Source organism: Colias eurytheme, chromosome 9 (genome assembly GCF_061535395.1).
Source record: "Colias eurytheme isolate Ceu_HAF_F1 chromosome 9, ilColEury1 Martin Lab GWU primary, whole genome shotgun sequence".
Taxonomy (NCBI): domain Eukaryota; kingdom Metazoa; phylum Arthropoda; class Insecta; order Lepidoptera; family Pieridae; genus Colias; species Colias eurytheme.
This window is the reverse complement of record NC_142988.1, coordinates 2,687,687-2,705,936: the sequence shown is the minus strand read 5'-3', so window position 1 is coordinate 2,705,936 and position 18,250 is coordinate 2,687,687. Positions and strand designations below refer to the sequence as shown.

Below are 18,250 nucleotides of genomic sequence, written 5' to 3'. Positions count from 1 at the left end.
ATAATTTCACATCCTCGACATATCCTATTAGGCGCGGGTCAAACACAAGCGGCACGAGCGCGGCCCGCAGGCGTGCCATAAGCGCACCTGTTCAACCTGTTTTGCACCACGTCCTTCTTCTGCATTTAGTATGAAAGAACTTTGGAAATAGCCAATAGCGCACCCGATGCGCGCCGGCAGTGCGCCCGATGCGCGCCGCGCCGCTTGTGTCTGTCCCACGCCTTAGAGTTTTCGATGGCCACATGAAACCACCCTTGTCTCTGGAAGTTGCATGCTATTTAACTACACTTTTCTTCATTTAATGATATTAATGCTCCCATACATATTTTACACCGAATGCGATTTATCAAAGATGCTTGCAAATAACAGTTCAATATCCTGTTAAAAGAGATTGCCCAAGTCACTATGGCACTTGGTATCGCAATCAAACTTATTGTGTCAAGATGAAATATAGCTCAATTTAAAGCTTGATGTTAGTACTTTTAGAAACGATTAAAGTTTTTATGTAAATAAGCCGCAGTTTGCGACAATAAAATAAAACAATAGTGTATAACAATACTTTTACTATTATTTCAATTTATCCGGTATAATTAAGACTTAATAGTGATACATGTGTTCATTATAAATACAAATAGGAATTAACAATATCACGAATACGTGGCACAACTAAAATTTTACCGATACCACCTGTGGTCATTCTCCTTTTAAATTAAGAAGATGATTAAGAATTAAGTCGCTGTATAGCCTTAAACTTAATGGTCTAAGATCCGAATATAGGTCGACCTTCACCGGCGTGATAATAGAATGAGACCAATTTTATAATAAATGTAGTCTATTAAAAAATCTATTAAAGATGGGTTGACTGAAAAAATCCTGGTATCCTGAATACGGTTGAATCGCAACTTATTTGCAAGGTGAAATTGCTCCTTGTCTTGTAACTCTTGTAGATATTTGATATAATTTCACTCATTTTGCGACCCTTATCATCTATTAAAAATTGTAATATTCCAATGCGTTTCTAAAGAGCTTTAACATGTGTACGGCATCTAATAAAATGAAGATATCATCATTTGTGTTCGGATGTTTAGAATTCATATTAATAAGGTTTTTTGGTTACATCTTCGACAGTGTTAAATAATCTGAGCATTCATCGAAGGTCAAAACTTAAACTGTCACTTTGCTCCCATAACATAATTGAAGTTCCTGCGATACTAAATAGGCTTATTAGTGCCCAGTTTTTGTCAAAAAGTAGCTTAAGTATAGGTATTTTAAATCTTTTGTTTTAATGGCTACCAAGAAAACTAAAGCTCTGGTACATTCATATTTATAATCTGTTTGAACTTCTCCAACTAATTCCACATATCCAAAAGTACGTTGATTAGCTGGAATATATTCAACTTTTACTTATATTTATTTTCATCTCATCAAATATTAAAGAGCAAATCAATTCCACTTCCCACTGATCGGCCTTAATTTGAGAGCAGTTGATTAATTTGATACCATTTGCTTATACTTTTCATTGATTGACAAGTTTGAAAAGATTTTCTTACATAATTACAAACTTTCGTAGAATAAAAATTTAAGGATAAGGCAAATGTTCTTAATTCCGCTGAATATTTTTTTTTCTTACAATACATCCTTTTTAAATTGATTTTCTTAGTTGTCTCTGTACTAGTTCTTTATTAGTGACCCCAATTTTAATTAATAAATTCAATTTTTCTTTCAAATTCAGTTTTTGATTTTTTTACTTATTCAAACTCAAACTCAAACTCAAACATTTATTTATTCAATTAGACTTCTTCTAGAAGCACTTTTGAAACGTCATTAAGTACATATTTTTAACATTTACCACCGATTCGGAAAGCAGTATCTACGGAGAAGAATCGGCAAGAAACTCCATAGTTGCTCTTTTTAATCATGTCAGATTTACAATTTTACAAATTACCTAAGTAATATCATAATATATTATCATAATATGCCAAAGAACTGTCCTGTGGTTTTCACGCGACAACCCTCCATGGGTTTTTATCTTCCATATATTCCTTAATACTGTAATAGGCTCTCTTGACAAGTACATTTTTTATATAAGATTTAAATTTAGAACTACTAAACTCTTTAATATTATGAGGAATTCTATTGTAAAAGCGTATACCTTGGCCCATAAATGAATTTTTAACTTTAGCTAGCCGGAAAAATGGCATTTCAATTTTATTTCTGTTTCTTGTGTCATAACAATGTCTATCTCCTACTTTTGTGTGTAAGTAAGCGTTATTATGTACATATAAAATATTATTAAATATATACTGCGACGGTACAGTAAGGATACCAGTATTCTTAAAGAGATCTCTTAGTGAGTCTCGAGCACGCAAATTATATACAGAGCGTATGGCTCTTTTCTGTAATATAAATATAGTTTCTATATCTGCAGCCCTGCCCCACAGCAGAATTCCATAGGACATTATGCTATGAAAGTAGCTAAAGTAAACCAATCTAGCCGTTTCTTCATCGGTGAGATGCCTTATTCTTCTAACTGCATATGCAGCTGAGCTGAGCTTAGCAGCGGTGGTGGTAACATGGGCCCCCCATTGAAGCTTCTCATTTAATGTCAAACCAAGAAAAACAGTCGATTCCACAGGGTATAATACCTCCCCGTTTAAAATAATATTCCTTTTCACCTTTTTTACATTTGGGAGGATAAATTCTACACAATTTGTTTTTTTTGTATTTAATAGTAAATTATTAGCATTAAACCAATTGGATATGCGTAAAAGAGCAGAGTTTACTTCGTCAACATTTGTGTCATGTCTATCCACATTAAAAATTAATGAGGTGTCATCTGCAAACAGTACTATTTCACACATATCCTGCAAATAATAAGGTAGGTCATTAATATACACTAAGAACAAAAACGGTCCTAAGATAGATCCCTGCGGAACACCTATGTTAATCGGCGCACCGCGAGATTTCTCTCCATTAACGACAACGGTTTGTACCCTGTTCTGAAGATATGAAGCTATGAGATCCTGAGCTAAACCTTTGATACCATAAAAATTTAGTTTCCGTAATAGAGTGGAATGTTCTACACAGTCGAAAGCCTTAGAAAGGTCGCAGAATATCCCCAAAGCATTCTTTGAATTTTCCCATGCTTTGTATATATGTGACAAAAGAGCTACTCCGGCATCAGTGGTAGAGCGCCCCTTTGTGAAACCATACTGTTTGGCGTGCAGTAAACCATTTGATGCAAAATGACTATTTAATTGGTTTAAAATTAGTTTCTCGAAGACTTTGCTCAAAGTTGGTAATATGGAAATTGGCCTATAGTTATTACTGTCTTCTTGGTCACCACTTTTAAATAAAGGAATAACTTTGCTAAACTTTAGTAAATCAGGGAATATACCACAGTCGCAACACTGATTAAATATAAACGCTAGTTGATTGGCAATGTTTTCTATGATATTATTTACTAAATTTACAGACATACCCCAGAGATCACATGTTTTTTTTAAATTTAATGTTTTAAAAGTTTTAACAATTTCATCAGCAGTCACGTGTCGCAATTCAAATAATTTGTTACACTCAGCAACGTTATCCCTCAATAAAGACTCTGCAAGCGCTGAAGACGAATTTAAATTCTTAGTTAAACTAGCAGGGACACTACTAAAGAAATCTTCAAAAGCAAGCGCAACATCAGCACTTTTGTCAATGACCCTACCAGAGTTGACAAGTTTTATGGTACTATCGTTTGATCGGATTTTGCCCAATTCACCATTAATAATTGTCCAAACCGTTTTAACTTTATTGTCAGAGTTGCGTATTTTGTCTCTGATATACAAACTCTTGGCAGTGAAACAAACTTTTTTAAATGTTTTTGAATAATTTCTAACATAACCAAGAAATGACAAGTCTTTGTTATATTGTTTCATACCATATAACTCGTAAAGAACGTTCCTGCATCTGTGTATACTAGGAGTTGCCCATTGGCTGAATGGTAAATCCTTGGTAATAGTTAAAGATTTAATTTTAAATATTTTTCATATTCACTATGAATGAACTTAAAAAGATTTGTAAACATTTCACAAGGATTTTTATGAAAGGATTGATTATTCAGGTCAGGCAGTTTATTATCAATATTATTTCTAAATGTATGAATGCCTTTTCTAGTTATAGGCCTAACATTAATTTATTTATTATTATTTATTATTTTATTTTTTTATTTAATTCTAAAACTTTTCCACAGAGGCGTTTATATTGAAGGAATACTCTCGGTTGTATTTTTCTTCCTTTTAGGAGTCACTAGAAGATTTGCATTAGGAACGAATGGGACAGAATTGTGTTCAATGCATTGTTTGCGGTGCGTCAATTAAAATCAACCATATTCGTTTGCAAATGAAACACAAAAGTTAATTATATTTTCAATCTACTTCAAAAAAGAAGTAGATTCTTAAATGGACTGTATATTTTTTCGGTTAGTTCTTTTGTTTCGGTGAACCGAATTTCATGATTCATTTTCGATACAAATCCAAAAAAAAATCCAATCGAATTGAGAGTCTCTTCCTTTTTTAAGTGCGTTAAAAATATAAATAAGTTGATATTTCTGATATTTTTTTTTTATTACTTTTTAGGTACAATAATAGGATTATATTTTTACTGCATTTATCAAATTTTTAATAGTTTATGTCATTATGTCGGTTGTAGTGAGCGCTCCGAAGTCAACTGTGGTTCTTCACAGTTGCTTGAAAATATTCGATAGAAGGAGAAGCTGAAGAGATAGATAGTTAAGGTAATAAAAAGAGGACATAAGAAAACACAAAATATTATTTAGAAAATTTATTTAACATACACAAATTAATATTGGTCGTACAAATATTACAGTGTAATTGTTAGGAAATGTATTATTACTATTCTAGTAATAGGTACACTATCACAATGTAATCAGAATTATAATCAACAAATACACTCATGCTGTGTAAATAAAAAAAAAACATTATTTGACTTGATCATTTAAAATTTAAAAAAGTATGGTGATCGAAAAGTATACACCACAACCACAGGTATACACACTAAGTATACATATTCCACAGATAAACAAAAACACCATACAATATTTCACAGGGTAAAGTGAATATAATTAAACTTTTTTTGAACCTGTATTATCTTCCCAGCTGGACACTGGAAGAATTATACAAAACTGCCCTATACTTAAATTAAAAGTTCAATAAAAACAATAAAAATTACATAAATCGGTGTCATAAATAAATGTAAAACTATTTCATTTTAAGAACATGTGTCCGTTTCGCCACGTGTTGCTTAAGTTATTGATAACCTATTTAACACCTTTTGACGTAAATTTAGATACAGTATTCTTCGCCATTTTAACAAACAGATTAGCTGTACTGAAATGATTCCCAGGTTATGAAACGGGCTATAAAACTTCATGTTAAACAATACCTATGAAATCCGCCACCCAACCAGTCCCACCGTTATTCATTGTAGTAGTGAATATTACCTTAACGTAATTATCTGGGCTTGTGTAGTCTGCAGGAGTTACATCACAAAATGAGGATACTACGTTTCCATTCCTATCAACTAAACTTAAATAATTTTGGTCACAAGCAACCCCTAGGTCAAATTCTGTCATGCGCAGTAATAAGCGTGTATTGGGAGGCGTTTCTATTTCCCATTCACAAGAAGATCTCTTTCTATATACCTCTGGATACATTGGACTAGTAAATCTTCCTAATTCATTCACTATCTTCCCACCACAACCTCGACCCTTATTTGTAATAATATAATTTAAATCATAAATAATCTGTTCGTTACTATTTATCACATGGTTATGCATCAAGATATATCTACCTGTTGAAAACACGGAACGAGATACATAATCACTCTGAACTTTTAGTAGAAGCGGTGATGTAGACTTATCGCCATCAAATATGGCGAAAAATGCTCGAGAGTTAAAATAATCTGGTACTATTGTTATCATATAGATTGATATTGTATAATTTTCTGGGGCAGTAATAAGTGTAAAACAATCATTATCTATCGGGTCGATGTTTTCATGGTATACCGTTTGAATTCTACCATATGGTTCTGTGTAATTTCTACCACAATAACCTACCTGCGAAACTTGTATGTCTACACCTTTATGTTTTGATAAAGACTCAGGAGACGTTATTAAATTTAAACTAACGCCACCGCTTACGTAAAAATCTAATGATGAATTGACTCCACACAAAACAAATTGCTCTGGAAAACTTAAAGTCGAATCATAAAAGTATGCATGACTAAAGAAATTGTCTTCGTATTTATTTAAAACATAATTTGAAGCTAACGACATATTATGTATTTCAGTTATACTTCTGATTATCAGTCGATCACTGTCACATTTTTTACCATTTCCTGGTTGCAAATCAAGATGATTAATTCTTAAATGCACGGTTGCATAAGATTCAGAAGCATGTAAAACATATGTACAATGAAGTCCTCTTGGTATTACTCCTGTCTCAAAACCAGGAGAACGGATCGATTGAATATTGTAATTAACATTTAAAGATGATTCACCACAATTAGAACGCTGAGCACTTATAAGTAATTCAAACCCTGAGCTGACAATCTCTCCATCAGTTGATAATCTAATCCCCATCAAATTGCTAGACGATATTATTTCAGGCGGAAGAGTATGGCCGCAAAATGTCCCAATAACCAAACTATCAGGATTTATACCATCTTTTATTTCAACGAAATCACAGTCACATTTACTTATTCCGATAGCGGTTTGATTAACCTCGGCACACGGCGATACGTGGAAAGAAGAAAAACTGACTTTAACTACGTAGTCTTTCGGTGCTCGTACTGACCAGTGACAGTCTAAATAGTTTTCATACACCACTGCTCTTCCTACTAACGGGGACTTCAATGTATATTGAGAATTAGGAAGTAAATTAACAGATCCTCCACAGCCGACAGCTTCAGAATAACTGAAAATAATCTGGGCCTGGAAGCCTTTATAACTGAGGTAGGCATCTGATATGAATTGAACAACCGCATTCCTATTTTTGCTCTGTATCACAGTACTTGAATTGATGTGACCACATAGCAAGGCAAGTTGCTTATCAGTGTCTATTTTAGGACCATCAAATACTGAAATATAATCATTAAGACAATTTTCATGATTCTCCACATCGATATATAAGAATTTTACTACCACTACTTTATCAGTGGGAGCCTCAATCGTCCACGTACAGTTCATAAGTTCATAATAAGTTTCTGATAGACTAGATCTGATCGTAGTAGGTTCAGTTATCTTTCCTCCACAGGTATAAAGAGCATATATAAACTTAAACCCTTTCCTTTGACCAATTCTATCAGTTTGAAAATGTATGGTGATTTCGTCATAACTTTCTAAAAGTGGTGGCATATAACTTCCACAATAAGTCCGCATTAAATAATTATAATCGCTCTGTGCACTAATGGTTACATTATCATAACGACAATCGGGATATGTCCCTTCGAGATCGAAATCTAAAAACTTCAGTCCTAATAATTTATGGTTTGTAGAAACAATTTTATAAGTACAATCTAAAGATGGTCTATATTCATCGGTATAGCCCGGACTATACAGAACTTGTTCTTTTTCTGTCGCTTCAAACGTTCCTCCGCAAATTGGAGACCACTGAGCGGAGAATCCATCAAGATTTACGTTTGCATCTGAACGGAAAATAACTTTCATTCTATTTAAAGATGAATTATATACTGGTGGAATTGTACGCCCACATAATCTTGCAATTTCACTATACGTTTCATTTTTCCAATCGTAAATAATTACAACATCTTTGGTGCAATTAGCTGTATCTTCTACTACAAAACGATTTATAAACGACAACGATACTCTATAGCCTATTTCGGCTCTAATTTCCCACACACACTCTTCATTTTTCTGATAATTTTTAGGATAATGTGGAGAGGTAAGTACACGATCGTACTTAGTCAAATACCCTCCACATTTATCACTTACAGTTTTTGTTGTTAGCTTAATATTCGATGTCGGTCCTTTAGAATGATACTGAATATACGTATACTTATAGGTGGAAATGAACGAATTTTGAGGCATATTTGTTTTGCAGTAATTTAATATCGATTGGGTCTCCGTCAGACCTTGACTGATTTTTATGAACTCATCCGAACAGTCCAAGTTAAACTGCCCTTCTATGGAAGTCTCTGTTTTAGTTCCACTCGGTGCGACAATAACCCACCCACAATCTAATGTGCCGTTGTATGACGTAGGAAGGGTCATATTTTTTGTTTCTTGAGCAGCATATACAACTCCACCGCATGGTTGCAATTTCCATTTAATGTTAAATATAAGAGGTTTTTGAGCCAGTTGAATAGCTTTAAGCGTCATTGATGTCAATGGTATACTATACAAGTTTTGTGTATTGTTACCACACAAGGAAAACATCAAATTTCTTCCTTCATTTGTTATCGGGGCATATATCACCAACCTTGAAAAACCATAGCGACAGTTAGAATTTATTGTGCTACTATCTACCGATAAAAATATGGTATTATATGCCGATGAATTAAGATAATCGTCTGTTTTAATATTGTACGTCCATTTACATACATATGAACTTTGAATATCCGGAGCCGATACTTCTCCGCTATTTCCTTCAAGAATGCCGCCACAAAGGGCGGGTTCATTGGAACTAAATTTTGCTTTCAAACGATGGGGGCGATTCTGATTTAAATAAGTTTTAACAAGTAAATAGACACCAAGTGTGTTTCCTATTGAGTCATATATGATTGAATTAGTTCTATTTTCAACAACATTAATAGGCGACTCAAAACTAACGTCGTTATATACTCCTATTCTATCATTTTCATTGTGATCCATGATTTCAAATCTAACTCTACGCGCCTCGTTTGGAACAATAATAATCCATTGGCAATAACGTAAATTCGTTTCACGTGGATAACCTGGTGTTGTTATAAATCCTTCGGATTCTTTAATTACACCACCACACGTTGGCCTCGTTGAATTAAATGACAATTTAAATCCTCTATATTCAGAAACTTGATTCCAAGGTCCAGGTTTTCCTATGTAAAGTTTAATGACAGCTTCATTAGTTAATGTTTCAATTGCGCCATACTCTATGTCGTCACTACAAAACTTCTTTAATACGACACCAGTTTTATTAGCTGGTATCATTTCCTCGATCGTTAAGTATGTTTGACAAGATACTTCTGATGAAGGAAGATTAAAATCTTTTAAATCAATTTTTATTACATGTCTGGTTGGAGAAATTATATGCCATTGACAAAATGATCCACTTGGTAACATCAACATGTGTGGGTACCCTGGTGATACCAACTCTCCAGTCTCAGCTACTATTGTGCCGCCACAAATATCAATCGATATGTTAGCTTTAAAACCATTTCTAGGTTCCGCTAATCGGGTCGTATACTTTATGTATAGAGCATTACTATCAGTCTTAATTGTACCAGGCTTCTCGCCACAAAACAAGCCTTTACTCGGAGAAAATTCCGATGTGCCATCACGTATTTCAATTGACTCAAATTTGCAGTCTCCTTTGCCATCAACATCAAATCTCTCCATAAAGTCAACTCTCAATATTTCACCTGGTGGCGCTGTAAATATCCAAACACATTCCGAAAAGGGCATAGGTATAGAAGGATAATTCGGTGAGCTTATTACTTCCCATTTATGGCCGTTATTCAAAGACGAAGTTAAGCCACATTCGATATTTAATTCCTCATATCTCAATTTGAAAGTCATAAAATCACGGGTCAAAAGTACGCGATTGTTGCTAAAATAACTAACGTGCACAGCGTTACTTGTCGATATTAAAGCGTTCAAAGTTTCGTGTGGATAACCGCAGTATTTTCCGACTCCTAATATTGGAGACTCTATACTTTCTCCATTCCGTATCATAACATATCTCGTGCACTCGTTTTCATTTGTGATGTTAAAATGTTCAAAGCTTAGTTTAATAATACGCCCCGGTCGCACTTTTATAGTCCAATTACATCTTTTGTTCATCTCAAACAAGCCTCCTCTATCGTCCCAGGCTAATTCAATGACGCCAGACACACTATTAAGAATTCCACCACACTGAGTTCGCACCGTCGCTACAAAACCTTTGCGAGCTGTTGTCGAGTCAGATTCAAATATAACTTTTAAAAATTTTGATGTCTCCACAGCTTTAGTTAAATCCTCCTTTAAGCAAACTTTTTGTTTTAGCGGTATCCACGCCTCATTGTCATTGCGCGTAAAAATTGAGATATAGTCGGCATAACAGTCACTAGTTTCTTCCAACTCAAATTGATGAAAGGTAAGGCTCAAATGATAACTTGGTTTAGCTTCGAAAACCCACTCACAAAGCATATTATTACCGTAATCCTCTGGATAATTTGGTGAATGAAATAAAACGCTAAGTTCGTTGGTTACTATTTGTGTTTGATTATAACCACAATTCTTTTTAAGCCTATTTTCGTTATAATCGTCCGCTTGCGACCATTTCAGGTGAAAAGAAGGACTCATGTGTCGTTCTGTTATTACAAACTTGATGAACACAATCGAAGAAGATGATTGTAACACTTTAACTTCATTTTTCAAAAACCCACACAGCACGTCGAGAACATTTGCGTCTTCATCGTATCCATCATATATAATGAGCATACTGTCGCAGGATTCTCGTCGCTTTTTAATAACAATCTCATCGATTCTAATAGTGATACTTATCGAGCCACTCCCTATAATGCGCCATGAAAATTCACCAATTTCTTCATATGCAAAGGGATAAAGTGGAGATGAAATTTCACCATCATCTAAACCAGTTATTTCATTGTTATGTGAAATTCCATAATGTATTAGAAATCCATTTCCAGCTTCTTTATTGTCACTGTGGAACTTTAAATAAATCCTTGTACCTTTCGTCGTATTTGCCGGTATTTCATTTCCACAATACACCCCTAACAAAGTTCCAGCACCGTCGGTTTCCCGCATTTCTAAATAGTCCTCGTTACAGCGGTCGGAATACGCAAGGTCAAATTTTTCAAAATTTAAATACATAGAGTTGCCCGGAGATGTATTAATAACCCATTCACAGTCCATTGCGTGCGGATAAGATAGTGGATAATTTGGTGAAGCTATAGAACCTTCTTCAGACGATAGAGTTCCCCCACAGGCGGTCGAAAGAGAAGAGTAATGTGCAGAAAAATATCCACTTAGAGTATCGGTATATGTGCCATGTACAACAGTGATTGCACTACCGTGACTAACGATCATAGGAGGTACCTTTCGGCCACAATATTCTCCGATCAGTGGAGCATTTACATCGTCACCATCAAATATTTTAAGAAAAGAAGATGGGCACTCTTTGTTGGTTACAATATCCATATCGCGAGGCAGTGAAATATGTTCCAATGTAAGTTTAATCTTTTGATCGAACTTTGGCGACTTTATAATCCAAGTACAATTATGATTGTAGTAGCTAATATATTTATCATTACCGATTATGCCATCGTTTTGGGCATCTAAAACGGCACCACATGTCGCAGAAAAATTAGCTTTGAAACCTTTCGCTGTGCCATAGTTGTCAGTAACAAATTGAACAATTATGTTGGGAGAATTAGTTATAATTTGCGAAACATTGGATGTTGGACAAATGAGATAAGAGTAATTAGAATGCAGTAAATCAGAACCCTCGTATATTTTAATACTATCGCTACAATCTTCTTCGTCATTATTGTTTTCTGTATAAAGGTCTAGATCCAATATATTTAGTTCAATTCTGTGATTTTTCGGTACAGATATATACCACAAACAATCCATGTCATCATCATAATTTTTTGGATAATTTTTTGAATGAATCTGACCGGACTGAGTTATAAGGCGGCCACCACATCCAGATGTAAGTGACTGAAAATTACCCGCAAAATAAACATCCTTTAGTGTAGATTTTTTGATAAATTTCAATAACATTACATTACTACCAGCAGCTTGTAAAGTATGAATATCACGATTACATACTCTAGCTAACAGAGGAGAAGCAACATTCGGTCCGTTATAGATCTCAATTGCATCTATTGTGCAATTTTTGGTTTCTTCTAATAACACATCTGCGATTCTCAAATAAACATTGGTTCCTGGAGGAGTGATAATGGTCCATTCACATTCTATTTCAGTGCCAAGATACCTTACATTATTTGCAAGTGTTAATACCCCAAATTGTTTACGAATAGTGGTACCACATCCATCTTTAACCCATTCAAGCCGAAACCCCCTATCAGAATTACTTACAAATTTTATATCAATAGAGTTACTTTTTGATTGTATTGGCGATGGTAAAATTGTTCCGCAATACTTTTGAGAGAAATTGTCTTCGTTTGCTTGCTTGAATTGTAAATAATCAAATTCACAAGGATTTTTATATCCTACTCTTCGAAAATAGGGAAGCCGACCATACACAGGATATCTACGTCCCGTTCCATCATAATATATAGATCGCTGAATAGATTTAATATTAAAGTGACTAAAAGTAATGTTAATTTTATTACCTTTGCCAACCGTTATCGACCATAAACAATCTATGTTCAAAGGATAATTACCAGGAAACCCAGGACTTTCTATAACACCAAAACTACCGCTTATATTAGTATGACACATTGTTTTGTAATGTAAAAGGAAACCTTTTCCACCTAAGGAAATATCTGATCTAAATTTAATGAATGCATAATTGCTTGACGTATCCACATCAGTTAAATTTACGGTCATCGTACAAAATTTACCAAGACTAGGGGAATATACATCACGGCCATCAAATATTTCCACATAGTCCTGCCTACATTGTGGTGTAGTTTCCAAGTCTAAATCTACAAATGTAATTCGGATTCTGGAGCCACTGCTTGTAACTATTTTATAAAAGCATTCCGCATTATCATAGTAATATTCGGGATAGTTCGGAGAGGCTATAGATCCAGTGACACCTGTTAATAATCCTCCACAACCTCTTATTGTTCCATCCCATTCCACTTTAAATCCTCTCCCGGATATATAAAAATCAGAATGAAACCGCAAATGCAATTTATGAGAAGTTGATATAATCAGTTTTGTTTTAAAATTGCCACAATATTTACCGATAAGTGGTGCATTCTGATTCCCACCATCCCTTATTTCCAAATAGTCACCTAAATCACACTTTTCTCTTATAGGTATTTCTAAATCAAAGTCAGTTATGTTAAGAGATATCTGTTGACCTTCGGGCACTGAAATTGTCCAAGTACAATCACGATTAGCTGGGTAGCTATTTGGCCAACCTGGAGAGTATATATATCCATGAGTTTTGACATACAATCCACCACATTGCGAACTTTCATCCAGAAATGCATATGACATAGAGAATCCTGGACCTTTTATGCTATTATCAGATACAAATTTTATCAAAAGTTGGTTTGTAGACGTTGTCAGAGCAGGCGGAGCAGTAGCGCCACAATATTTTCCTAAAGAGTTGTTTTTATTATCTGCCTCAATTTCTACGAGTTCAACATAGTCGAATTCACATAAGCTCTGTATTTCAATATCAAATCTGTTCCATGTTATTTTTATAATCATTCCTTCGGGTGCAATTAATAGCCAAGAACAGGATTGATCATTACTGTAAACCCTTTCATCGTCACCCTCTGATGAATCAGTATCCGGATAATTTATCAGACCAGATGTATTTCTAAATATCCCTCCACATGCTGTATATAAACTCGTATAGTTTGCATAAAAACCAGAACCACTGACACTAGCGTCAGAATGGAACCCAACATACAGATAATTATACGTGGACGTCTTTGTTGGTGGTATGCGTCGTGATCCTCCGCAATACTTACCTAATAAAGTTGAATTGATGATAGGCCCGTCTCGAATTTCTACATAATCGTACTGGCAATTAAAGTATACATTATCCTCGATATCAAAATCTTGAAATGTCAATTGTATTACTTTTCCAGGAGAGGTTTCGATAACATATTCGCAATCAGTATTTTTTGGGTATCCAAATGGATAACCTGGAGACTTTAATGTACCACTGTCGCCTGTAATTGTTTTGTGACAAATAGATTCATACGATATCTTGAATCCCTGAGATGATACGCTTTGATCCGATTTGAACTGAATAAATAAAGAATTTGATGTCGATGTGATCGTGTTGGGAACCGTAGTTCCACAGAATTTTCCAACGAGGCGAGAATCTGATGATGGGCCATCGTATATTGCAAGGTAATCGTACGTACATCTAAACGATCGCTCTAAATTAAAAGACTTCAGTGTTATCCGAATTTTTGTGTCACCCCTTGTTTGTATTTTATAATCGCATAATAAATTATCTTGGTACTTATTGTCGTATAGTGGAGGAAAGATTTCACCTCTCTCTGATGTGAAAAATCCACCGCAACCTGGAACCCCTTCAATTGAAGCATATGTAATTTGGAATCCTTTACCGCTCCCATAGGCATCGGAATGAAAATGAATGAGCATTTCCGAACCGATTGACTGGAGAGGTGCTGGTTGCGATGAGTTACAAAATTTATTAATCAACGCGTCTTTTTCGTGTAATCCATCGTAAATTGCTAGATAATCATAACTACAGTTTGCATGTGATTCTAAGTCCAATTCAAAGAAATGCAATTGAATCCTTTTACCCAATTTTGTAACTAGCCGCCAATAACAATCTCGATTCGGAGGATATTTTCCAGGTGAGCCTGGAGAACTTATGTCCCCATGGATAGTCGCGTTTACGTAGCCCCCACATTGAGGTCTTATGCTTGTCCAGTGTAAAGCAAAACCTTCCCCTGCTATAGTTTGATCAGATCGGAACCAAAAGTACAAATTGTTGTGACTCGATATAATATTACCGCCTTTTGGAAAATCGCTCCCACAGAATCTACCTATTAATTGACTAGCAGAACTTCTACCATCGTGAATTTGAACGAAATCGTAATGGCATTCTGCATTATGCTCTAAATTAAATTTACTAAAAGTAACATTAATAACTTTATCTGGCGAAGTATGTATAACCCACGCACAGCGTGTATTATGCCTGTACGTTGTATTAGTAAGAGGATATATTATACTACCTTCTTCAGCATCCAACACTCCCCCGCAAGGCTCAGATCTGAATTCACATGTGTCCCCTGTAAACTGTGCTAAACATTCACAACGATAGCCTCTCGTGGCTCTCCCATCCGGTCTGCATGTCCCGCCGTTTAAACACGGATTACTCGAACAATAGTCACCTTGTCGATCACAATTAGCACCACTATAGCCCGGAGAGCAAATGCAGGTGTAGCCCACGTGAAGTGGATGGCACTGACCGTGTAAGCCGCACGGATTAGTTTCACAACCAGTATTATTATTCGTCGGAACAATATAACATCCATGTATCCCGATGCCATCGCCAGACATACCTCTAGGACAAACGCATTGCACCGCTTGTACTCCGAATCCAGGACCATCAATACAGAAGGCGGAAGGGTGACAACCACCTCGATTGATATTACATGAACCTCTCCAGGTACAAATCACACCGTCTCCTTGATATCCTGGTGGACAGGACCCGCAGACTCTTGAGCCGAGGGTGTTGTAGCACGATACCTTCGGGCTCAAGCTGCATCCACCGTTTGGCTGTGTTATACATTCATCAATGTCCCGGCAAATGAATCCATCTCCTTCGTAGCCCGGAGGGCAATGTCCGCATACAAATGACCCGGGGAGGTTGATGCACTCAACTGGAGGATTAATAGAGCATCGTGGCCCTTGCTTCGAATCACACTCATTTACGTCCGTGAGACATGAAATACTTGTCTCATTTGTAGTCCATCCTTGGTCACACATACACTTTATTCCTACTCCTGTATTTACTTGTAAACATGTTCCATGTCCGCACATTTCGAAATCATTTCCGGAACAGTTTCTTTCTTTTCGCGTGCAGTGGATTCCATACCAGCCAGACTTACAAATACATTCATAAGATCCAGGCCTGTTGATGCATGTTGCGCCGTTTTGACACCCCAAGTCAGTGCCTTCGTACATTTTACACTCGTTCACGTCTTCGTCACAATTTTCTCCTTTCCAATTTTTCGGACATAAACAATAATATCCACTGGCTAGATTCAAACATGTTCCTCCATTTTCGCAAGGGTGCGATTGACATTCATCTGATCTTCTCATATTATTTACAGTTGACTGCAGCGTGCGTACTCTATTAGCTAGAGTATTTATTCTTCTATTCAAATGTGTAAAATTTACAAGAACAGTATTTGGCACAGTCAAACTTACGCTTTCTAGACGTTCAATTCTTCTCAATATTTCACTTACATCTTTATTGCCATTTCGATCGTTGTAATCCGAAGGCGGTATCGAAGGCAATAGTCCATTTATATTAGTGATATTCAAGTCTAAGATATTGGTGTTTCCAATAAATATACCAGATCGAGGACCATTTGGTTTAATGTAAATGTTTTTATCGTAAGCTGATTCCAAAATGAGATCTCCATCAGTAGTTTTAATTTTAGGTCTGTCTTGAAACACTTCACAATTTATATGCACAGAATGTAATAGAAGAATTGTAAAATATATGAGTAAATTAGTCATTGTCCACGACCACAACGATGAACGAGTCAATTTGAACTAAATTTTGTAAAACTAAAACAAAAATAAATTTAAAGGGGCGTCGCAACACCGAACTAATGGTGACTAACTCGGGCCATGTGGCTGAGATAAAAGTATAGCTATTGTTGAAATAATATCATGTATTGTAAATTTATATTATCATTGATCACACAAATATTTCTATTATATACATCTATATCTATATATTATAATACATCATTTTGCACGCCTCATAAGCGAAGCGTTGAGGTGGGTACTACTGTCACTTCGCGCAAAACATCTGATTTTTCAAACTTAAAATGTCTTTATGTATCATACATTGCACTTGTAAGATAATACATACACACACATATTAAGAAAAAACACTATTTTTAACGTTCATGATATTTTTGATGTCATTTTTGTTATTTAAACTAGTTAAAAAACAGTTTAAAAAAGTTCTGTCTTGGACGTCCGTGTGTCTGTATGTGCGGATCCTTTTTCTTGTTAACACGATAGCGACCGAAATACTTTACTAATCGAGTCTTTTTTTGCACGCCTCATAAGCGAAGCGTTGAGGTGGGTACTACTGTCACTTCGCGCAAAACATCTGATTTTTCAAACTTAAAATGTCTTTATGTATCATACATTGCACTTGTAAGATAATACATACACACACATATTAAGAAAAAACACTATTTTTAACGTTCATGATATTTTTGATGTCATTTTTGTTATTTAAACTAGTTAAAAAACAGTTTAAAAAAGTTCTGTCTTGGACGTCCGTGTGTCTGTATGTGCGGATCCTTTTTCTTGTTAACACGATAGCGACCGAAATACTTTACTAATCGAGTCTTTTTTTGCACGCCTCATAAGCGAAGCGTTGAGGTGGGTACTACTGTCACTTCGCGCAAAACATCTGATTTTTCAAACTTAAAATGTCTTTATGTATCATACATTGCACTTGTAAGATAATACATACACACACATATTAAGAAAAGACACTATTTTTAACGTTCATGATATTTTTGATGTCATTTTTGTTATTTAAACTAGTTAAAAAACAGTTTAAAAAAGTTCTGTCTTGGACGTCCGTGTGTCTGTATGTGCGGATCCTTTTTCTTGTTAACACGATAGCGACCGAAATACTTTACTAATCGAGTCTTTTTTTTCTCTTACGCTTGAGTATGCTCAGGAATAGAACCCTTTCATTTTTCAGGGTCTGATTCGATGTGGTTTAATTGTTATTAAATAAACAAAAATAATAATTAATAAATATTTATTAAAAAAAATTATGAGGCGTGCACTTTTGGATTTTCCAAATTATTTTCTCTTAGAGCGTTTTCACATTATCCGATCCGATATCGGATATCGGACGCTGATAGCCGATATCCGGTATCGGATACAATTTGCCCTTTCACATTGTCCGATAAAATCGTTCCGATATCATCATAAGTGTTGCCAGAAATTTTTAGAGAAAACTAAACTAAATTGCCAGTTGATAAAAAAAGGTAAAATTAAAAAAAAAATCAAATGTTATAAATCATAGTTGTACATGTACATGACATGTACATTAAAAATAACTACGAT

At 35.2% G+C, this 18,250-nt stretch overlaps 1 protein-coding gene across 1 annotated transcript; it reads right to left on the bottom strand.

Annotated features, from left to right (window-relative positions):
- Positions 1 to 4,812: 4,812 nt before the first annotated feature.
- LOC149905667 (cubilin-like) lies at positions 4,813 to 16,663 on the bottom strand. The gene has a single exon (XM_090105754.1). It carries the CDS (start codon positions 16,661 to 16,663, stop codon positions 5,438 to 5,440), a length of 11,226 nt encoding a protein of 3,741 aa, XP_089961880.1. The 3' UTR covers positions 4,813 to 5,437.
- Between the last annotated feature and the right edge of the window lie 1,587 nt (positions 16,664 to 18,250).

Excerpts from the sequence above, each read along its gene's own strand:
- LOC149905667 (XM_090105754.1), bottom strand. The coding sequence starts at position 16,663 with ATGACTAATTTACTCATATATTTTACAATTCTTCTATTACATTCTGTG.